Source organism: Phyllostomus discolor, chromosome 4 (assembly GCF_004126475.2).
Source record: "Phyllostomus discolor isolate MPI-MPIP mPhyDis1 chromosome 4, mPhyDis1.pri.v3, whole genome shotgun sequence".
NCBI classification, from domain to species: Eukaryota; Metazoa; Chordata; class Mammalia; order Chiroptera; family Phyllostomidae; genus Phyllostomus; species Phyllostomus discolor.
Window position 1 is genome coordinate 3,690,729 of NC_040906.2, and position 22,898 is coordinate 3,713,626.

Genomic DNA, 22,898 nt, shown 5'->3' on the forward strand with positions numbered 1-22,898 from the left:
CAGCAGGGCTCCTGAGTGACCGTGTGGAGTGGCTCTGTCCCCACCCCCACCGCCTATTCGATCTCAGCTTCCATCTCATTAAACCGCAGAGATCTCGGGGTTTATCTGTTACAGCAGCCAGCACCGCCTTGCACTGCCTGACACGGCCCCGCCGCCGCCCTTTGCTGCCTCCGACCACACGCGGGTGGTTGAGGACGCCTGTTGAAGGACACTCCCCAGTCCTGAGCCAGAAGAGGAGGAGGAGGCTGGGGGGGGACCTACCACGATGGACTCGTTGTCCTCTCCTGGGGGCGGGAGGGAAATCACGGAGTGCATGCTGATGTCCATCAGGTCGCTGTTTTCCTCTAGGGAGTAGAACGGCGTCACTTTGCTGGGGACGGAGAAGGCGACAGAGAAGGCGACGGGGTGGTCAGCAGCGAGCTGAGACCCCTGGCCCAGCCTAGGGAGTGGAGGGGTGTCCCACATCGAGAGCGGGACCCGCGCCCCTGGTTGGCGTGTCCCCCGGGCCCTGGCTTCACCCAACCACCCGTGCCCAGTGAGTGGGTCTGGCACTGCGGGGCAGGCTCAGGGGCCCCCCTCAGGGGACAAGGAGGCAGACTCTCCTCCTTGGTGCCTGCTCCGACCCCGTCCATCTACTGCTTAGAAACACTCTATGAGTCCTCCCTGACCCCACCATGGATGTGGTCCTCCCGGCTGGCCCACGCCCAGGGCTCGGGGGTGACACCAGGACCCACAGCGGGCGCATCTCCTCGGAGTTTATCAGAAATGCAGATTCCATGGCCCTGCCTCAGAGCTCCTGAACGGAACCCACCCGGGGGGCAGGCCCAGCTCACCTGAGGTGCCAGAGGGCGTCCATGGCCATGGTGCGCACGGGAGAAGCCAGGCTGTCCGGCGGCTCCGCCTTGATGATCGCCTGTCCGGCAGAGCAGGGCAGTGACCAGCCTGGCCCCCCCGAGTCCCAGGCCGGGTACGGCAGGGGCCCTTCACACACAGTGACCCCGGGGGGGGCAGCACTCCCAGTGTCAGCGCCCCGAAGGGCTGACATTTTTAGGGCCGCTTGACCTTTGACATTTGGGGGGGCAGGGAGCAAAAATCTAGTGGAAGGCCCAGGGTTCAAGATGGGCATGTGCACCGCTCAGGTCTGCTTTGCTCGGGTGTCCCCTTGGGCAGACCGCTCCCCCCGCCTGAGCCCAGTTTCCCTCACACGTAGGACAAGGGCTCGGCGGCCTCTTCCCCGGGGCTGCACCAGGCTGGCTCCAAACGGCATGCACACAGCTCCCGGTCCGGGCGGGAGCCAGACGCATGCGCGCTCCCTTCCCAGTCCCTCCAGTCCCAGCCTGCTCTTGCATTACCCGCCCCCCACCCTCACCCGCCCACCCCCCCACCCCCGCCCCGGAGCTGCTTCCCACTCAGCACGAGCGGGGTGCAGAGTGGGGTGCAGAGCGGGGTGCAGGGCCAAGGCATTGCAAGGGGGCTGGGAGGTCTGGGCCAGGGACGCGGACCATCCCACAAACTCCATCAGCACCCGTCGCCGTTCCTTGCTCCTAGGCGATTGATACGTTCTGGATCTCACCAAAGCTCGGTGCAAAATTAGCTCTAAGCCGTGCCTGCAGCTGACGCCCACCCTCTAGGGTCCTTCCTACGATGGAGAGACGCTGGGCTGCTACCGTGAGGCTGGCCCAGCCCCGCATCCCGGCCCTGAACCAGCCCCCCCGGGGGCACCCGGAGCACAGCTGTCTCGTGGCCAGACGTAGGGACGGTGCCTCAGGATGCATCCAGTTGGAGCAAAGCAGCACTGAGACAGGAAGGGGCTTCGGAGGTCTCCACAGCTCACAGCCCGTCGGATGCCCTCAGGAACTCGGCACAGCGACAGGCCCCTGTGCCCAGAGCTGGGGACCCCAGGCTTACCACGAGGATGGCAGTGAGGGTCGTCTTTTGGGCAAACTGAAAGTCCTCCGTGTCCCCGAGGTTTTCCACGGCCTTGGTAACCTGCACCACGCTCTTCATGAAGGCCATCTTGAGGCCGATGTCCTGCGCCCGGACCAAGGCCAAAGGAAGGGAGAAGTCTGTCGGGAGTGAACCCAAGGACCCCGCGCCACCTAGGGACGCGGCTTCCTCCTCGCACAGAGAGGTGGCCGGCCCCCCACTGTCCGTCGGCCACGTGGCAGGGGCCCTGGGGCAGCAGGGCTGGTCAGCGGGCACCTTCGGGACCCGGGGCTCCGAGCCCTGACTGTTGCCAGGGAGGCAGAGTGAGTGACTGAGAGAAGATCCTATTTGCTTTTGCGACATGGACGAATCTTGAGGGCATTATGGGGAGTGAGACAAGCCAGACACGAAAGGACAAAAAGTGTGCGATCCTGCTTGACCGAGGTCCCCGGAGTGGGCAGACTCGCAGAGACAGGAAGGGGAGCGGTGGGTGCCAGCAGGGGCGGGGTGGGGGGGGCGGGCATCATCTCCTGGGTGCAGAGCGCCGGCCGTGAGGCAGTGGAGAGTCTGGCGGTGGCTGGCGGTGACGGTTGCGCGGCGGCTACGTGAAGGCACGTAACGCCACTCAAAAATGGTCACGATGACAGATTGTGTGTGATGTGTGTTTTATCGCAATTTTTTTAAGTAACAGAATAGTGTTCACTTTATTCTCTGTGTTTTCTCCTCCTCGCTTTTCCAAGAGAGCTGCTAGTCCCTTTACATTTCTGAAGAGAGCCCCTCAGCTGGTCCCTTAGGGAAAGGTCTAATAGGGTCAGGGGTCTGGGGTGGGGGTGCAGAGGGAGGGGTGGAGGCTGGAAGGGGGCTCGCTTTGTGACCTCTGGGGACTCACGCTCACCCCAGCATCTCCTGCTGCAGCAGAAGGCAGCACCGGTGGCCGGGGCAACGGGCCTCCCAAACGCTGGGAGTCAGGTCGGACTCCCGGGCGGCTCCGTGTGGGCTGCCTGGGTCCACCGCCTGGCCTCACCCCCACCCAGAGAGGGAGTCAGGGCGACTCCGACAGCCAGGCTCCGGGAGGGCGCCTCCCAGGTGCCGGAGGTGGGTCTGTGGCTCCCCAGAGTTACCTGGGAGCTGCTGGTGTAGTGGTGGATGATCTTGGCGGTGATGGGGCTGTCCACGTGGGTGCGCAGCATCTGCCAGTGGCAGTGCAGGGCCACACAGCCGTACATCACCATGAGGGCGCTCTTCACCGTCTCCCGCCTCCAGGGGTGGTCCTTCTGCAAGGCCCCCCGAGAAGGGGAAGGGAGGTTGGCGGGGCAGCGGGGGCAACCGCCCGCTGGGAGGGGGCAGGGTCTGCCCCAGCTGCTCACGGACCGTCTCCGGTCTCGAGACCACGAGAGCCACTGAGTTGGCTGGAGGTGCCTAAAACACGCCATTCACGAATTCATTCATTCAGCACCTTTTTACTGAGCACCTACAACATGCCAGGCCCTGGGGGTGGCGAGGCGAGCAAGTCAGAGCAGGGCCAGACTGCGCATCAGCTGGGAGCGGCCAGCGGTGTGGACGCCCCTCAGCAGGGGCCGGCTGTGCGTGCCTCCACGCCCCCGCCGCTGCCAGGCGCCTGCTCTGGGCCAGGGGCTCCCAGGACGCTGGGGGTCCAGTGGGAGCAGACGGCCTCAGCCCACTGTGGGCGTGAGTCCGGGGGGCTCTTGAGTCCCACCAGGCTTCAAGTACAAATCCAGGTCTCCAGCCCTGCTCCAGGGCAGGGGTCAAGGTCAAGGCCAAAGCTTGAGGCATCAGTGACTCCAGGTCGCCCACCGGGGACTCCGCCAAACTGGTGGCACCAGGCCCTGAAGCAGGGAGTTGGAGCAGGGGCTGGGCGTGGGCTGCTTGGGGCCAGCTCCCGGCTTCACCGCTGGCCGGCCGCAGGCCTTGTGACGAGCTTCCGAGTCCTCATCTACGTGCCGGTGGCCATGACACCTGCTCCGCCCCAGCCCCACTGACTCACTGAGGCAGCACCTCCACTTCTGCAGACCCAGTGGGCCGGGCGAGGCCTGCGCCCCTGCAGGCCAGCCAGCACCCAGGCGTCCCCGCCATCAGCAGCCAGGGGCCAGGAGGCCTCTGCAATAACTGCACCTGGAAAGGCCCACCCCGTGCTCTCTGTGTCACCCGGCAGCCCAGGCTCCCTGGGAGGCGGCTCCCGATCCATCACTGGGCGACAGGAGACGTGGAGGGGGCCTCTTTCTGCCCTCGAGGAAGAACCTGTTGCTCTAAGAGGCTCCAGGAGCCCTGAGGGGGCCTCACCCGCCAAGCGCCGATCTGCCAGGACTGCTCCGACTCCTGGATCCTCTCCTCGAAGTTGTGGAGCACGTTGAGCACCGTCTTCACCTGGCCCCGGGCGCACAGGCCGAAGCACAGGATCACGCCCTGCAGGCAGGCCCGGTCAGCGGGGGGCAGGGGTCGGTGGGGGCAGGGGCGGAGCCCCCGACACGCGCACGTAAGCATGCACACATGTGCACATGCACAAGCACCCGTGTACGCAGGCACCCGTGCACACGCAGGTGCACACACACACACACACACACACACGCACGCACGCCACCTCCCCCCGGGGGCCCAGAGAGCTCTGGCGGATGGGAGGGGCTGCAGGGCGCCTCACCTCCCGGTCGAAGTCCTTGCCGTAGTCCGTCTTGTACAGCAGCTCCAGCAGCAGCAGCTCCACCTTGCTGGCCTCCAGGCCTGTGGCCAGGGTGAAGCCCAGGGCCCGGTACAGAAAGCTCTGGCGGGCGGAGGGCAAAGCAGGCTTCAGGCTCCGCCCTCTGCCCTGGGAGCAGGGAGCAGAGAGGGTCGCTGGGTGGGGACTTCCCTGCACAGCCCTCCAACTATTCAACATGCAGATATCTTCCCGCTGTGTACGTCCTTTAAAATAAGTGTTCAGGGTCAGATGGACGGTGTGCACGAGGGCAAGCATACAATAAACGCTGGGGGCCACATTCAGTTCCTGCACAAACTGAACCCATTTTCACTCCCACCGACCAATCCCGGAGGACCCACTCTCCACGTCCCAGCGCACGGAGGGACATTTTTGGCGAGAGGGGGCATCCCCTTTTCACGAGTTTCTCTGTCAGCCCCGTTGCTCATCCTGGCGTATTCTCATCAGAGAATCCTTCCAATTTCTGTGCACATCCCTTCCCCCGCTTTCCGTTCAGTTATTCTCTTACCTGTTTTTATTTTTCATGGTGATATTCAATTTTATTTGCATTTTATTTTAAAAGAAGATTTAAAATGACATTTCCAGATTCTGTTTCTACTAATTACATTTGTGGTTTTTTAAAAATATATTTTATTGATTATGCTATTACAGTTGTCCCATTTCCCCCCTTCACTCCCCTCCACCCTATATGCCCTCTCCCACCCACATTCCCCCCCTTTAGTTCATGTCCATGGGTCGTAAGTTCTCTGGCTTCTACATTTCCCATACTATTCTACCCTCCCCCTGTCTGTTTTCTACCTGCCATCTATGCTACTTATTCTCTGTACCTTTTCCCCCCCTCTCCTCCTCCCACTCCCCTGTTGCTAACCCTCCATGCGATCTCCATTTCTGTGGTTCTGTTCCTGTTCTAGTTGTTTGCTTAGTTTGTGTTTTGGTTTTGTTTTAGGTGTGGTTGTTAATAATTGTGAGTTTGCTGTCATTTTACTATACATGTTTTTTATCTTCTTTTTCTTAGATAAGTCCCTTAACATTTCATAAAATAAGGGCTTGGTGATGATGAACTCCTTCAACTTGTCCATCATCACGCTAAAGGAGTTCTTACCTGGTTTTTATTGTTAAGAACTTGGCGTGAAAAATAAAAGAACTTGGTGTGTGTCCTTGAAAAAAACAACAATAAACATATATTGTCTCACTTGCTCCACGAAGCTCTAGAAAGTAATTGTAACTTGTAATGGGAGGTGAGGAAGCAGGAAGGAAGCACGGAAGGACCAGGGTTCGAAACCCAGCACAGACTGAGGCTCGAGTCCCAACAAGCCCGCGTCGAAATTCTCAACTGGCAGCTCGTCACGGGTGGAGTCCCCGAAGGTCTCATTCCCCGTTTGGTCTCTTTGTGGCAGCTTTGTTTTGTCACACAGGAAATTTCCACGGAGGACAGTGTCTTTCTTCTCCTTGGTTTCTGTTCATGCACAGAAGGTGATGCAAATGCTCATCCACACGTTCCTCTGGCAGGTGCGTGGTGCCGAGGACCCTTCCACCTTCCATCGTCCGGGGACAGCAAGCCCTCCCCGGGTGTGCTTCGTTGCCAAGGCACCCTTAGCTGTTCCCCCACAAGTTTTTCATTCAGGTGAACTTAGAAATAGTTTTGTCAGAGTTCATGAACTTGTCGCACTCCTGTAAGTTATGTTGCAGGTCCGCTGGAGAACAGCGGACACCATCAGGATCTGTTTGCACACGGGAGCTCGGAGCTGTGTGCTCGGGGCTTCTCTCCGCTCCCCTGCCCACCTTGTAACTCTGTGTCCTTCGTGTTGGCCCCACGTCGCTTCACAGAGTTTACATTCTGTGACCGAATATGTATCAATGATATATTTTACCAGTGCGGTGGCATTGGTGCTTTGAATAGGATGTTTCCATTTCACTGTGTTTTTGTTTTCTTTGTACGCAGGAAGACAATGATCTCGGGGTGTTCATGTTGGGACAAGACCAGCTCCATCTGCTGGGGTGACTTGTCTGGAGGCTGCTAGCACCTGCCCTGCCCCACCTAGAGGGGGCCCGTCCAGCAACGATGAGCTCGGGGGGATCCTGGTGAAGCTCCTTAAGCTGCCGTGTCTGAATGTTATCTGAGCCAATACAATTCTACTTATTTATTTACCGTGCGTAAGCTAGGTGAGTTACTGCAATATGGTTAAATTGTATGCATTCTCTTTTCTTAAAAATACATTTTACTGATTATGCTATTACAGTCGTCCCATTTTCCCCCGTTTATTCCCCTCCACCCTGTACACCCCCTCCCACCTGCATTCCCCCGCTTTAGTTCTTGTCCGTGGGTCATACATATAAGTTCTTTGGCTTCTACATTTCCTATACTTTTCTTAACCTCCCCGTCTATTTTCTACCTACCATCTATGCTATTTACTCTCTGTATCTTTTCCCCCTCTTTCCCCCTCCCATTCTCCCACTGATAACCCCCCACATGATCTCCATTTCTGTGATTCTGTCCCTGTTCTAGTTGTTTGCTTAGTTTGTTTGTTTGTTTATTTGTTTTAGATTCGGATGTTCATACTTGTGAGTTTGTTGTCATTTTACTTTTCATATTTTTTATCTTCATTTTCTTAGATAAGCCCCTTTAACATTTCATATAACAAGGACTTTGTGATGATGAACTCCTTTAACTTGACCTTATCTGGGAAGCACTTTATCTGCCCTTCCATTCTAAATGATAGCTTTGCTGGGTAGAGTAATTTTCTATGTAGGTCCTTGCCTTTCATGACTTGGAATACTTCCTTCCAGCCCCTTCTTGCCTGCAAGGTCTGTTTTGAGAAATCAGCTGATGGTCTTACGGGAACTCCTTTGTAGGTAACTGTCTCCCTTTCTCTTGCTGCTTTTGAGATTCTCTCCTTATCTTTACTCTTGGCTAATGTCATTATGATATGGCTTGGTGTTTGCTTCTTTGGGACTCTCTGAGCTTCCTAGACTTCCTGAAAGTTTATTTCCTTTGCCAGATTGGGGAAGTTCTCCTTCATTATTTTTTCAAATAACTTCCATTTCTTGTTCTTCTTCTCCTCCTCTGGCATCCGTATGATTTGGATGTTGGAACATTTAAAGATGTCCTGGATGTCCCTAAGTCTCTCCTCATTCTTTTGAATTCTTGTTTCTTCATTCTGTTCTGGTTGAATGTTTCTTTCTTCCTTCTGGTCCACACTGTTGGTCTGAGTCCCAGTTTCCTTCCCATCACTGTTGGTTCCCTGTACATTTTCCTTTATTTCACTTTTCACAGCCTTCATTTTTCCCTCTAATTTGTGACTATATTCAACCAATTCTGTGAGCATTTTGATTACCAGTGGTTGTATTTTTTCTGGAACTTTGATCTGTTCTTGCATTTGGGTTTTGTTTTGTTTTTTTTTTTCTTTTTGTCTCAGCATGCCTACTACATATAGTAGGGGGTGGAGCTTTAGGTGTTCACCAGGATGGGGCAACCCACGTCACTGGGTTGTGACGCTGTATGTGGGGGTGGGGTCTGACAGGGAACAGTGCCGCTTGCTCCACTCTCTGCTGCCTTTCAGTCACTTCCCCCACTTCCCACAAACAAATTAGGTCATTCTGCTGCTGATTCCCAGGTGGGTGGGTTTGTGTAGTTCTAGGACCCTGTGAGTCTCTCCGACGAACTCTCCCATGAATCTGGGAGTTTCTCCTGCTGCTGCAACCCCACAGGTTTTTACAGTCAAGGGTTTGAGACTTTTTGTTTCCCATGTTGGAACCCTGGGTGTGCACTCTGTCTCGCTCCCCAGTTGTTCCTCCCGGTTTATCTGCACACAAATGTGGGATCACCTTCCCCACCAGCTGCCGCCTTCACCCGAGTCCTCTCTGCCCAGCTGCCCGTCTCCACCGCTCCTATCGGTCTGAGTATTTCTTCTTTAACTCCTTGGTTGTTAGACTTCCATACAGTTCGGTTTTCTGGCAGTTCTGGTTGGTTTTTGTTTTTAATTTTTTTGTTGTCCTTCTTTTGGCTGTGCAAAGAGGCAGTGTTTTGGCCTGCGCCTCCATCTGGGCCAGAAGTAGGTACACGTTTTCTTATCACACGCTAGATGCAACGTTCTATCACACGGCATCTGGCCTTAAACTGACATCTGATGAAACCTTGTCTCTGCAGGTCTACAGCACTCAGCCGCAGAAGATTTCTGCAAGACACACTTTACCCATTGCTATTTGACACCCTCCCCTGTAAGGGTATATATCTGAACACACAGTTTTTGGCTGACACCTATTGAAACCTTTAAAAAAAAAAACATCTTTATTGAGATGTAATTCACAGTCCATACAGTTAACCCATTTGACGTTTACAAATCCAATGGTGTCTTCACAGACCGGTGTGACCGCCGTCACAGTCTCTGTCTGGAGTACTCGGCCCCCCAGAAGGAAAACCTCGCACCTATGGGCAGTCACCCCTCTTTCCCCAGCCTCTGGCAACCGCTAACCTACTTTCTGTCTCTATGGAGACGCCGTCCTGGACACTTCATGGGAGTGGAGTCAGGCAGTCTGTGGTCCTGTGCACCCGCTGTGCCTGGCTTCCTCCACTCGGCAGGTGTTCCAGGATCATTCCTCTTGCTCACCTGATGGTGATGGCCCTGAGTGCTTACTTGCCATTTGTACATTTCTTTTTAAAGAAACGTCTATTTGGATCCTTTGCTCGTACGTCGGCCCTTTCATGGCTAAGGAACATTCCGCCGCATGGGGGAAGCGCGTTTGCTTGTGAATTCACCCACTGACGGGCCTCTGGGTTGCTCCCACTTTTTGGCTTCATGAATGATGCTTCCATGGACATGTATGCACAGTACTGTGTGGGCACGTGTCATTCCCTCTCCTCTGCGGATTGCTAGGTCGTGTGTGACCTCTGTCTTGAATGTTTTGAGGAGGCGCCAAACTGCCAGCAACACACGACGGTTCGGATGTCCCTGCACCCACCAACTCTTGTTATCGTCTCACTCACTGTAGCCGCCCTCGTGGGCATGGAGTGGCATCTCTCTGTAGTTTTGACCTGCATTTCCCCGACGGTGATGATCCTGAGCACTGACTTGCCATTCGTGCATCTTTTTCAAAGAAACGTCTATTTGCATCCTTTGCTCGTTTTTAACTGGCTCGTGTGTCATTTCACTGTTGAGGGATAAGAGCCCTTTACATATTTCGGATACAAGCGTCCTACCAGGAACCTGATTTGCAAATATTTTCTACCATTCTATGGGGTGTCTCCTTGCTGCCTTGACGGCACTGTTTTCAGCAGAAAAGGGTTTAGTTTTGACTGTGCTCCATTTATTTATTTTTTCTGTCATCACTGGTGCTTTCAGTGCCACTTCTAAGTCGGCTGTGCCCAAGCCACCGTCACAACGATTTGCACCTGTTTTCTTCTGAGAGTTTTAGGGGTTTAGCCTTCGTAGGCACGTCTGTGGTCCGCTTCAGGCCCGTCTTCGTGCGCGGGGTGAGCGGGCAGCCCAGCCTCACCCTTCCGCAGGGCAGACGCCGCCGCCGTCCCAGCTCCGTTCGTTGAAAGAGCCGTCGGTTCCCCCTTGTGCCGTCTTGGCTCGTTTGTCAAAAACCAGCTGACGGCGACGGTGAGGCTCCTGCCTGGACTCTCAGCTCTGCCCCCCAGTCTCTAGGTCTGTCCTCACGCCGGTGCCACCTGTCTTGGTCACCGCAGCCGTGTGTGAGAAGTTCCGAAGTGTGAGTCCTCCAACTCTGTCTCCTTTTCAAATCGTAATTATTTATGCTGGCTCTTCTGGGCCCCTGGCACTTCCACGTGAATTTTAAGTTCAGCAGAGCAATTGCTGGGGGGGAAACAAAAGTCCAGGCGGAATTATGCCAGCGGCCCTGTTGAATCTGTAGATGAATTTTGGGAGCGTCGTCACCGTTAACTGCACCGTCTTCCAGCCCGTGAACGTGGGGTGCCTCCCGCTGACTGCAGCCTCCTCTGGCTTCTTCCAGCAACATCCAGAGTTTTGGAAAGGCTTTCCCGCAGTGAAATACACACGTGCGGCCGGAGGCCAGTGCTGGATGGATCGGGCGCAGGGAGCTGTGGCCAGCAGACTTCGGGGGGCAGGGCGGGGTGAGGACCGCTGGGACCCCAGCCCGGACCCCAGCCCGTCGTCCCCTGCAACCGGGAGGCCCGTGGTTCAGCGTCGTCCTCACCTTTCCCTATTTACGGAAACCTGTCTGGGCATCTCAGCCCTTGCCCGTGGGACTCGGCCCTGAGACAACGTCAGGTGGAGAGGGGAGTAAGAGGGACGGGGAAGCTGGTGGACCAGAGGAGAGAGTCCCAGCTCCAACGCAGTACATGCTTAAAGAAGAGCAAGACCAAAACGGAACCCCCCCACCGCCCCCTGGCCTGGACCACCTTCCCAGGAGCCTGCGGGGCGCAGCCGCTCACTCACGCACAGTGCAACCTCTCCCTCCGCCTGGGGCCCCTCCCGGTCTGAAGGGCCCCCCGTGCCCTCCGTGAGGACCAACCTTCTCCAGCGAGGGGCTGTCAAAGCTCTCGATCTGGTTGTTCAGCTCCTTGCCCAGGCGCAGGCTCCAGTTGGAGCCCCGCGTCTTCTTGAGGGAGTGTCTCAGAAACTGCAGAGGCAGAAGACATCGGCGGGCGGTGCTCCCGGAGGGCTGGGTGACGCTGAACGGTGACCCACCCTCCCCAGCCTCTGGGTCCGTCACCAACCCACAGGGCCTGGATCCGGTGGGAACGTCCTGTGGGCCCGTGGGTCCGGGCAACGGCCCTGGCTTGGGCTGCCGGGAGGGTGTCACCGCTGTGCGGACCTCCTGAGCACTTAGTGTCCCAGAATAGGAGGCCCCGTGTTCTCCCCTGCTGGGAGACACCGAAGTGGGCGTGCCTGGGGCTCCCCAATCTCCTAACAGAAGGGGAACGTGTCCTTTCGGGACTCCTAAGCTCCCACGCGCCAGCCACACCGAGTGCCCTGTACCCCTCCGGCCCCCTCCCCCCACCCTGGGCTCAGCAGGCAGGGCCCCCTCGCTACCTGAATCAGCTTGTCCTCCCAGGTCTTCTGATTCCAGGTGAACTTGGTGTGTTCTGCAGAAAGAAGGGTCACCTGTGCCGCTGTCTTCAGCAGCTCCCCTGTGGGCCACCTCCTTAGCCTGTCCTGCAAAGCCCCTGGTGGGTCAGCCTGCCACCTGCTGTGCTTTCCTCCCCACCTTCCCGAGGACCAAACCCAGAGGTGCCGGCCCGCCCTGAGCCTTGGCTCCTGGTGCTCATGCCGCATGAGTGGCAACGCCCCAGCCTGCCCACGGAGAGGGCGGCCGACCCCGGCGTGGGGCCCCTGAGCCCCTCACCTTCCAGGTACTTGATCAGCAGTGGGATCTCCAGCTCCCACGTGTCGGCCATGGAGGGCGCGATGCTGTGGCTCAGGGTCCTCAGGAGGTTGAGCATGGCCACCCCCCTGCCCTCCCCTTCGTAAGGGGACGACATCAGCACCTGGGAGGGGGAACCAGCCTCCAGTGGGGCTCCCCACCTGCTCCGGGCGGCCCTGGGCCCCTCACTCTGGCAGGGAGAGTGGGGACGAGACCCTGTGCACCTCCCCACCCCAGGCCTCCACGGAGCGTGGAGGAGCGTCCAAAGTCCACACCAGGGCGCAGCACAGAGCCCGCCTCCCGGGGGCAGACAGGCCTCTGTCCCAGGGATGCTTGGAGGCCGCTCAGGGGCTGAGCAGAGGAACCTGCGGACAGTTCCGAGCCCACGGTCCCTGACGTCTCCACAAGATGGACACCGGGGGCCGGAAGGCTCTGTGGTGCCAAGCGTCCAGCTCCTGCCTGCCCCTGGGGGGGGCTCTGGGAATTAGGGGCTCAAGGGAGAGGCGCCACAGGACATGGCCTCAGCCACACGGGGCGCCCCCCGGGGGAGCCACTCACCAGGAGGCGGGCCAGCAGCTTCTGCGGCGCGGGCAGGTCCACTGAGGGAGGAGGACATGGGACCCTCGCTGAAGCACTTGGCCCAAACCACCAGGATGTGCCCTCCCCGGTGTCCCCGGGGGGGGCTTCGGCCTGGAAGGCGCTTCCCCAGCACCATGCCATCGTCCCCAGGGTGGTGAATGGGTTGGCACGGTGGGGGGTGGGGGGGGTCTATAAAGACCGTCACTTTAATGGGCTGACCCTGGGAGAGCGGGGAACCAAGCTGCAGGCGGGGGCTGGGAAGACGGCGCATGCAGGAGGAGCCCCTTTGTGCAGAGCCCCAGGCCCCCCCACAAGAGCATCATGAGAGCTTCCCTCTCTCCTGTGAGCCTTGGCCTCCCCCCAGCCAGCAGGGGTCAGACGCCCGCCCCCTCTGCTCCCAGCCCCCTCTGCCCCCAGCTGCGGGCCTTGGAGCCAGTGAGGCTGGGAGAAGCACGTGGACCACTGGGCCGGGGAAGGCCAGGCCTGCTGAGAAGTCGCAAGGGCAGAGGGGCCCAGGAGAGGACGCAGGCCACCCCCCACCGTTGGGGGTGGGGGCATGAGGAAGACCTCAGGGGGTGGCCTCGCTGGCTGCTCAGGGCAGGCCCCACCTTCTGCTGTCCCTGGGTCCTACAGGGTGACCAGAGTCACCCCCACTGTCAGCCATGCCCGTCAGCAAAGCCCCAGGCCCTGAGAGCAGCCCCCCGGGGACCACAGTGTCACCTCGCACAGAGGGGCCCTGCCAACTTTGTGGAGAGTTTGATGTTGGCAGTGTTCAGCCACGGGAGACCACAGTGGGGTGGTCCACACATGACTCAGCCAGGAGGTCAGGGGACCCCCCACCGGCTCACAGAAGCCCAGAGACATCACACCCAGGCAAGGCTGAGCCAGGACCTCCCTGAGGCGGGGGTGGGGCTGGGACCTGGGGATGTGGGGGCTGGAGGAGGGAGCCGCCAGAGGAAGTCTGTCCCACGGACAAAGGGCAGGCCCTCCGCCTGGCGGCCGGGGCTCCGGCATGCTTCCGGGAGGAGGGGGACCACCTGGGGGCACAGAGCGGCCCACCTGCCCGATCCCACCAGCCGGCTCAGGGGTGCTGCCCACCGTGCCTGCTCCCGCCGGCCGCCCTGGACTCCGCGCCGGCGGCGTGGAGCTGGCGCTCCGCCAGGTTCGTGAGGCTGATGCAGATGGGGGTCAAGACCTCCACGTTATCCGTCTCCATGACGTAGCACAGGAGCCTCACCCAGAACTCCTGGACGGGGGGAGGGGGTCAGGGTAGCCGGGCGTCCCATGGCCACGTGAGGACGTGGGTTAAGCTCCCCCACGGCGAGAGCCTCAGCTCAGTGTTCCAGGACTGCACCCCCACCCACCGGCAGCCTCCACCCCCGCGGGCTCCGCTGCCAATTCCGGTCTGTGTCACGGTGCTCTGAGGGGCCCCGCCCCCCCCCCCCCCCGATATAGCGATACAGCAATATAGCGATACAGCGATATAGGGATACAGCGATATAGCGGAGGGAGTGAGTAACTCCCATCCCTGCCGACCCCCCCAACCCCCACCCACCACCCCAGTCCTGCAGAGGTGCACCCTGGGTAGAGTCAGCCGCGCTGGCCAACTGTGATGGGGTCCCAGCTAATCCTGGGGACCCTCAGCCTCAGCCTCGGCCTCACCCCCACCCCAGGTTCCTGGGAGTCTGAGGTGAGGGTCCTGTGCTACCAACTACCAAGTGCGGTCACACGAGTTGCTGTAGCTGCCAGGACAAGCCCCCAGGGGGCACCGTGGCGAACCGGAAACAGGATCTTGTTCCCAGCTCCCCTGTGTGCCGCCTGCAAGCCCGGAGGCAGCTAACATCTCCCTGGTCCTCCATTCCCTCACCCACAGAAGGAGGGGCATACTGAGAGAGCCTAGCTCGTTGGTTGGTGGGGATAACGGACCGAGGGTCCAGTCGTTGCGCACCCAGCACAGCGCCTGCCGTGTGCCGGGGTTCAACGAGTCGCTGAGGCCAGCGTTCTTCCCTCTGTGTCCCTCTCTAAGGGAAGCCGCCCTGCATGGGGTGGCCTCAGTGGATGGACAGTGACGCCCTCCTTGATCCGTCACGGGAAGTTTCTCCTGTCATATTGCTACATCACAGTGTATTGCGACTAAAAGTTGACACGTCTGTTTCCCCTTAAGCCTGTGAACTCCTCGGGGTCACACTGAGAGCTTTCGGTGTATGGCCTCGTGCCTTTCACACAGTAGGAACTTACCAAACGTTTGTGGGAGTCAGCCACTAAGATCATCTCCCTACACGCACCCACACACACGCCCCTAGACTGAAGGGGATTTAAGGTAACAAACACGTTTTAGGCAATAAGCCAACTGATACACGTTGAGGCCTACTGTGCACCAGGCACTGCCCTAGCATCTGGGGGCTCTAAGTTCCCATCGAGCACCTGGCTCTGGAAATAGATCTTGAAGGACGAGAGCTCAGGCAAGAGGAAGATCCAGGCCCCCAGGCATCCCAGGCAGCGGGAACGGGAGAAGCCAAGGCGCAGAACTCTGGGTGCACACTACTCCCCCGAGCCTGAGCCGTGCCAACGTGAGCCATCAGCGGCAGTGTGCCAGCCCGGTGGCCGGGGGCAGGGGGCAGGAGCCTCACTCACGTGGGTCATCCCACTGACCGCAGAGGTGATGATCTTCACGGTGTCCATGGTGACTTTGTGGACCATCTTTTCCTCCAGGTCCCTCTGGTGGAGGCTGTCCCGGCGATTCGTCTGGAATGCAGAACCAGGAGGTCCCTGCCGGGGGGGCTGCCAAGGGGCTTGCTGTGGCCTTGGGTGTGGTCTCCTCGCCCCCACGGGGCTTGGCGCCCCAATACTGAGTCTCAGGACTCTCAGAGCTGTGAATGGCTCTCTGTTTCCCAGACTCCTGCCTGTGTGGCTGCGCCCACCTTTACCTGCCATTCTCCTGTGTCTGCATTCGTGTGTCACGGACCAACACGCCTGCAGGTTCATGCTCGGGCGCATTCTGTCTTCACCCCTTTGGGAACCACTTCCAAAGCCCGGCTGCTCCCTGGCTGGCGTGTCGGGGCCACTCACCAGTTTGTAGGTGGACAGGGTCAGCTGCATGGACACGAACTTCAGGCCCCAGCCTTTGATCCTGTCCTGGAAGCCGGACATGGCCAGCTGGCTCATGATCCGGAGAATGGCCATCCTCACCTGAGGGCACAGGGTGGTGCAGACACACTGGGTGTTGGGGTGGGCTCCAGGGTGGGAAGCTCCGCCTCTAGCACCCAATCCCAGGACTCGAGATAGAATTAGGGGAGCTCTGGGCTGCATAGGGCCTCAGGGGCCACCTGGCCACTGCCCACTCTGTCCACTGCCCCTGCCTCATCCAGAGGGTCCTGCTCTGGGGCACGCCCACCAAGGAGCCTCATCTGGACAATCCAGAGACACAGAGTGTGCCCCCGGTTACGTAGACGGTGCCGTCCTCAGGGGACCGCCTGACTCGTACGCCAGGGCTCCCTGGGGCCCCCGTGGGGCAGCGCAGAACAGCCTGCCCTCTCTTCCGTCCTCAGCCTCCAGGTGTTGCAGACAGCTTTACCTGGATCTCCAGCCCAAATCTCCCATCCTGGACTCCCCCCAACCTGCCGCCCTGGGGACGGGCAGCAGTCCCAGGGCCCCAGGCCAGAACTGAAGCTGCCCTCCAGGGTGGCCAAGCCCATGGCCACTCTTATTTGGAGGGTGGAGGGCGTGTCCTCCAGGTGCTTTTTGCTCCTAGAGGAATGACCTTACAGTGCCACTCGGGTGGCCTTGTGGGTCTGGCCGGAGCTGCTTCCCCTCGGCCCGCCCTCGCCCAGGGTGCCTGAGAGCCCCCGCTGACACACTGGGGACAGTGAGACTGGCAGGGGACCCTACCAGTGCTGGCCAGGAAGGAAGCTGGGTTGTCTGTGACGGGCGTCGCCCGAGGCGGCCGGCCCCCACCCGGCTGCTAGGGGCCAGCCTTCCGCCTGGCCTCCCCGTCCCTCCCGGAGGAGACCGCTGAGCACCGCCCGCTTTGGGCCTGGGCCTGCTACCTTGGGCCGGGTGTCGGAGATGGAGCTCTTGACCACCCGGATGGCCAGGCAGATGGTCCTGACGTTCATTCTGGGCTCTGAAAGAGGGAACCCAGCCTGGAGGGCCGGCGGCCTCGGGCTGGGCGCTGGGGGTGCCTGCGGCCGCAGCAGGGGCCCACCTTCCCGGCCAAGCCTGCCCGCGCCGCCCCCTTCCACAGAGAGCCAGGCAGCGGGTGGCTCGGCTGCGTCACAGCCTCCTGCGCTCCACCACGTGCTGAGGGGCGCCTCCCTCAGAAGCCCCCGACGCCAGCCCAGCACACCCTGGCCCGGCCCTGGGGCGACATGTGTGTGCCTCGCTCCCTTGGCCTCTGCTTGGCGTGTGTCTCTTTCGAAACTACTTGGGCTCTCCTTAAAGCGGGGTCTCCACCCAAGAGCCTGTTAGTCCCCTGGGCTGGGCAGGCAGTGCTGCTGGGCAGAGGGCCGGAGAGGCTGCAAAGCGCAGGCTGCCTGAGTCCCAGTCCTGGCCCCGGGACGCCCCTGCTGTGCGACTTCAGGTGAATCGCTTCGTCCCTCTGTGCCTCAGTTCCCCTCCCTGGAAAATGGGCATGATGGGAGCACCTCCCACACAGAGCTGCTGGGCGGGGAGGAGCCAACACAGCCCGCGCCGGCACACAGGATGTGCTGCCTCGTGTTTTGAAACTGATGACGACGCCCCCGGTTAAAGCAGGAGGGGGATGAAAGGAGGTGAGAAAGCACCCGGGCGAGAAAGTTCTGGAGAGACCGTGTGTGGGCAGAGTCGGGGCTGGGGGCCGAGGGTGATGCTGTGCTCGAGGGCAGGTGGCGCTGGAGGTGAGCACGGGGGGGGGGGGGGGGGAGAGACGGGAAGTGCAGACAGGTAACCAGGCCCTGCAGGGGAGTGTTACCTTTCTTTCTGATTATAAAGTTAGTGTATGTTCATTGCAACATGAAAACTAAAAATAACGCTCTGGCTGGCGTAGCTCAGTGGATTGAGCTCAGGCTGAGAACCAAAGTGTTGCAGGTTCGATTCCCAGTCAGGGCACATGCCTGGGTTGCAGGCCGATGACCCCCAGCAACTGCACATTGATATTTCTCTCTCTCTCTCTCTCTCTCTTTCTCCCTCCCTTCCCTCTCTAAAAATAAATAAAAAAATATAAAAAAAAAAAAACTAAAAATAACCACTCGACTGTTGGTGTCCTTCTAAACCCGTTTAGGCATACATAAACAAATACCAATATTTCTCTCAGATAACCGAGGTTTTGCGATACATGCTGCCCTATACCATATTGCTAACTGAATATATAAAGGGCAGCTTTCCCACGGGAAAGGGTAGACTGACCACACCCTCAGTGGTTGTATGATACTCCATTAAATGGATATACTCTCATTTCCCCCACAAATTCTCTACAGAAAAAAAGGTTGGTTTGTTTCTACAGCTTTGCTTTCATGCACCGTGTGCTAATGGACATTGTCGTCCGATTGCCTTTGGGCAACTTTTTCATTCAGACAACTGACAAGAAGTCGCATTGCTGAGCCCAGGCTCAGTTGGGGACCCAACTGAGCATCCAAACTTCTTCGTCAAGTTACAACCCCGTTGACGGAGTGTTAGATGCCGGTTTCTTGTTACTCCAGACCGGGGATTAGCAGAGTGTGCCCCGTAGGCTAATGCAGCCCGAAGCCTGTCTTTGTAAATAAAGTTTTATTGGGGCAGGGCCACGCTCTGCAGCCTGTGACGGTTTTTGCTCCGCGGTGGCCAAGGTGAGTAATTAATTGTTCTAAAGACCGCTGAGCTGGTCTGCAGAGCTGAAAATACTGTCACTATCATCATTCACAGAGAAATGGCGAGGCCACCTCTAGTCACATCACCTGTGCCCACTGGGTGGGTGGAGAGGGTCTTGTTGATGCTGAAAGTCGAATTTCTTCAAGAGAGGGGTCTACAGCCACCCAGTTTGTGAATGGCACAGGGACACTCAGTGGAAAGCAGGTACCTGCAGGGCTGCATGCCGCCAGCAGGGGGCGCCTTGTCCAAAAGGTGAGGTCCTGAGCTAGCAAGCAGTATTTCCCTTCGGTTTTCAAGGTCCGAGTTTGGGCGGAAGGATTTAGAATCAGGGGCTGAGACCAAGGCTGGGCATTGCGTCAGTGAGGCCGCAGGGCTCTCCCCACACGCTACAACGAGGCTTTCTGTTCACCTCTGATCTAGCTTTGGGGCCAGTACGGGAATTGCGGTGAACAGTTTGACATCCAGGCTCAGGCGGAACCTGGGACTCCGGGTTTGAGGCCAGGCTTAGAGGTGGGAAGGGGGGTCACAGAGCTGGCCGGGCTCTAGGGCAGAAAACGTGAAGCAGCTGAGTGCGCTGGCTCCTTGGCCCACCCAGCGGGGCCTACAAAACAGGAAATGACGGGGGGTCCGGACTTGGGGGAGACCCGCCTCCCCCGGCCCCGCCGCCTTCCGGCCCTTGCTCACCATCTGCGCCCACCACCGCCCGGATCAGGGTCAGGGTCCCCACGCGGATGGCCTCCTTGCTCGTCTCCATTTGGCTGAGGAAGAACTTCATCAGCTCCTTCGGGTAGGAGCGGGCTGCAGGGGAAGGGCCGTCCGGGTCACTCCCGCCGGGCCAGAGCCAGAACCAGAGCCAGAGCCACAGCCGGGGTTGCGGGGGAGGCCCCCCAGGCCGCGCCGGAGCCTCACCGAGGGCTATGAAGCAGTGCTCGATCTCCCCCACGTTCTGGCCCACGTACTGCTGCTGGGCAGGGGCCCTGACGCACACCTGAGGAGGGGGCGGGGGGGGGGGGGTGAGGCCACAGAGAACAGAGAAGCAGGTGCCCAGGAGCCAGGGGAGGCTCCGCCAGCATCTCCCTTTGCCCCGGCCGGCCACCTGCCGCAGCCCGCGTCCTGCGGGTCCGCCCGGAGAAGGCCCTGCCTGGCCAAGCTTGCGGGTCTCACCTGGATGTGCAGTTCCGTGAAGATGGTGTGTAGCTGCATTTGGGGGACGGGGGTCCTCGTGACGACCGACACCTCCAGGATCTGCCTCAAGACCTGCAGCAGATGGGCAGGCGACCTTCTACCTACTTGGGGTTGCACTCAACACCCTGGCCACTCAGCGTGGTGGCCAGGGCAGCCTCTCGGGCCAGTGCCCCAAACTGGCTGAACTGACCCTGCATTGCAACCACTTTACAATATGTGTCAGCCGGCCCAGGTCACGCCTCCACTTGCCCGGGTCCAAAGCTGCCCTGGGTGGAAGGGTATGCCCCCAGAATTCATGTGCACCTGGACCCTCAGAGTGTGGCCTTGTTTGGAAATAGGGACTTTGCAGAAGGAATTAGCTAAGGACCTGGAGGTGAGACCAGTCCCAGATCTAGCGCCGGCCTCAAGTCCGGTGACTGGTGTCCTTAGAGGCGGAGGCGAGGGCAGAGGAGGAGGCCCCGGGAGAAGCCTCCCGGGCCCCCCGGGAGGGGCACCTCCAGGAGGAAGGGCAGGTCTGAGAGGCGCGGCCACGGGCCAAGCAGGGCTGGGTGCCCCCCCCCGGGAGCGGGAGGGGGCCGGAGGGACATGCCCTAGAGCCTGCGGAGGGTGCACAGCCCTGCGGACGCCCCGATTTAGGACTTCTGGTCTCCAGAACCGGGAGAGAATTCTGCTGTTTTAAGCCACCCAGGAAACCGATAAAAATGTCAGTTTCCAAGACCCTTTGGGATCGTGTCCCCCCCGGAATGGCAGCATTTGTCTCCAGAAAACCCTAAAAGTAGCAGGTCCCACGGCCCCTCGTAGGGCACAGATGTTGGATCTGCTGCCAGACGTCCAACTATCTGATACCCCCCAGCTCTCCACCCCCACCCGGATGGTATGCCCCCCACAAGCACTCTGGGGGGGGCCCAAGCCCCCAGCCCGGGGGCTGCCCCCGCGGCCCCCACCTGAGTGATGAAGAGGGCCTCCAGGTTGCCCTGGTACTCGGCCAGCAGCAGGGGCACGTAGTCGTACACCTGCTCCCGCAGGTCATCGTTGGGCAGGAGGAGGTTCAGCATGGGCTTCAGGGACTTGATGACCCCCAGCTTCACCTGCCACGGGAGCGGCGGCTCAGGACTCCTGGGCCCAGGACCCCCGACGGGGCCCGGGGACGGCAGCCCCGTCCATGGAATCAAGGACACGTGACGAAGGGGACCTTGGAAGCAGGGTCGCGTCCTCGCCCAAGGGCTCTCCACGGGTGGGCAGTGAGGCCAGGCTGTCCCCTCGCGTCCTGGCTCTGTCACTTAGGGGACCTTGGACAGGTCCGTCCCCTCTCTGTGTCCCCCTTTCCTCCTTCGTAAAGCAGTTCCACAGCACAGAGTCAGCATGGAAACAGCTCCCACGGGCGACAGCACCCGCAAGCCTAGAACCCACCCTCGTCTAGAAGCCTGTGGGGCATCCGAGGTCCCGGGGCCCCAGCCTTCTGAGGCACCACCCCCCAGCTCTGCCGTCGGTCGGTCAGGTCGCCCTCCCTCGGGGGTTCCAGGGATGAGGCCGGGCCCACGGGCTGCAGAGCCGTCACCTGGGGGTGGGGGACGGCCGGCCCCTCCGGGACGGTGTGGCTCACCTCGGGGTTGCGGCTCCGCAGCCACACGGTCACGAAGTAGCGGTACATCGGGAACAGCTTGACGGCAAACTGCTCCTCGGTCATCACGGGGTACACGCTGTCCTCCAGGTGCTTCAGGTAGAACTGCACCGTCTCGCAGAAGGTCTCCATGGCTGGGGGGCGGGGGGCACAGAGGGGCAGGGAGGGACACAGCGCCCAGGCCCCAGCCGTTGAGATGGACATGCTGGGGGGTCCAGGGTGGGGCCCGGAAATAACTCTCACCCGTCCTGGAGCCCCAGGGCAGAGGGAAGCAAACCCAGTGTGCCCTATTTCTTTTTCAGGGGTCAGGGCTTTGGGGACCATGGCAACATCATGCAATCAGACCCCGGGGCAAGGAGACGAGATGGGAACAGCACCCACGACCTGCCGTGTCAGGCCTGGTCCCCGTGCCCCGTGACTCCCACCAGCCTTCTCAGATCTTCCCCCGAAAGGCTGCATACAGAACAAACTACAGAACAAACTAAACTGAGTCACATGGACAGCTCCTCCCTCTGAGCCATGGGCCCGCCCCCACCTCGCTGCCAGGCAGCCAATCAGAGGCCACACCGAGTGGCAGCTCAGGCAAAGGTTTGGGGACAAATGGACCACCTGCCTCCAGCTCAGCAGCCCTTCCGCCTGCACCTCACCCCACGCCCCACTCCAGCCCTCCTCCAATCGGGCCACACCTGAGGCCCGCGTGGGGCACGTACCACTACAGATCACCTGGCGCATCTTGGCTTCGTTGACAAGTCTGAGCATCGTGAAAATGGTGGCCAGGGTGATGCCCATGTAGGGCATGAACTCGAACACTGCGGGGGGGGAGCAGAGGTCGCTGGAGGGGCGTCAGCGGGGAGAAGGCAGAGAGGATGACCCCAAGCCCGCACCTGCAGTCCCTGTGCCCCCCAGTCCCGCACAGTCCCTCGGGACACAGAGGGAAGGAAGTCAGAGCGCGGTGAGGAGCCAGCCCGAAGCAGGTGAAGGGAGAGGAGGACAGGGAAGGGGGAGGGGGGAAGAAAGGAGACAGATCCCCGAGGGAGAGGCAGGACGTGGGAGACAGGAGACTGGGCCCTCCGAGGGTGTCTACCCCGGGAACGAGGTCTGGCTCCTCTGGGTGTCCCGAGTGTCCTTGGGTGAATGGGTGAACACAGAAGCAGGGACTCGGTGTGTGCGGACGGGAGGCTGAGAGAGGACGGGCAGGCAGGAGATGGGGCGGGGGGGAGAAGGGAAGCGGAGACGGGCAGGGGACAGGGAGGGAGGCTGCTGGGAAGAAGAGTGACTGGGACAGGCCCGCCCTTGGAGCCCACGGTGCCCGGAGCCACCTCCTGGCCGGGCCCCTGCCTCCTGTCCACCCGCCTGTCCCTGTGTCCTGGTTCTCTGGCCTCGGCTCGCCGCCAGCCCAGGCCCTCCCTCACCCCTGAGCCTCTCACAGCGAGTGGCCCCCTACCCCCGATCTTCACCCCCCCCACCTCTCTGTAGCCCACCCAAGCCCCAGCCCCAGCACACCACGGAACGCTTCTTGGCCGGGCGGCCTCCTCCAGCCTCATCCTCCCGGTCCCCTCCGCCAGACGGGACACAACCGGCTGCTGGGCCCTGTCTGAGTCACTGTCCCCCTCGCAGGCCCCGTGCCTCCTCACTGTCCCCACCTTCCACCCTGTTCTGACAACCGCCCCTCCCCCACCACGCCTCCTGGGGTCAGGGCTTCTCTCT

At 60.0% G+C, this 22,898-nt stretch overlaps 1 protein-coding gene across 1 annotated transcript in view; it reads right to left on the bottom strand.

Moving 5' to 3' along the window:
• The window catches only part of MROH2A (maestro heat like repeat family member 2A), a 41,578-nt gene that overhangs the window by 12,886 nt on the left and 5,794 nt on the right, over positions 1 to 22,898 (bottom strand). Inside the window, exons 5-24 of the mRNA XM_028509016.2 lie at positions 21,902 to 22,000; positions 21,174 to 21,325; positions 20,515 to 20,658; positions 19,550 to 19,642; positions 19,295 to 19,373; positions 19,070 to 19,183; positions 16,609 to 16,685; positions 15,632 to 15,751; positions 15,197 to 15,307; positions 13,661 to 13,808; positions 12,542 to 12,582; positions 11,966 to 12,107; positions 11,653 to 11,705; positions 11,132 to 11,239; positions 4,583 to 4,702; positions 4,228 to 4,350; positions 3,048 to 3,200; positions 1,909 to 2,031; positions 834 to 913; positions 262 to 370 (exon numbers count right to left, since the gene is read on the bottom strand). Of these exons, the coding sequence (XP_028364817.1) occupies positions 262 to 370; positions 834 to 913; positions 1,909 to 2,031; positions 3,048 to 3,200; positions 4,228 to 4,350; positions 4,583 to 4,702; positions 11,132 to 11,239; positions 11,653 to 11,705; positions 11,966 to 12,107; positions 12,542 to 12,582; positions 13,661 to 13,808; positions 15,197 to 15,307; positions 15,632 to 15,751; positions 16,609 to 16,685; positions 19,070 to 19,183; positions 19,295 to 19,373; positions 19,550 to 19,642; positions 20,515 to 20,658; positions 21,174 to 21,325; positions 21,902 to 22,000 (2,189 nt within the window). The remainder of the gene's footprint in view (positions 1 to 261; positions 371 to 833; positions 914 to 1,908; positions 2,032 to 3,047; positions 3,201 to 4,227; positions 4,351 to 4,582; positions 4,703 to 11,131; positions 11,240 to 11,652; positions 11,706 to 11,965; positions 12,108 to 12,541; positions 12,583 to 13,660; positions 13,809 to 15,196; positions 15,308 to 15,631; positions 15,752 to 16,608; positions 16,686 to 19,069; positions 19,184 to 19,294; positions 19,374 to 19,549; positions 19,643 to 20,514; positions 20,659 to 21,173; positions 21,326 to 21,901; positions 22,001 to 22,898) is intronic.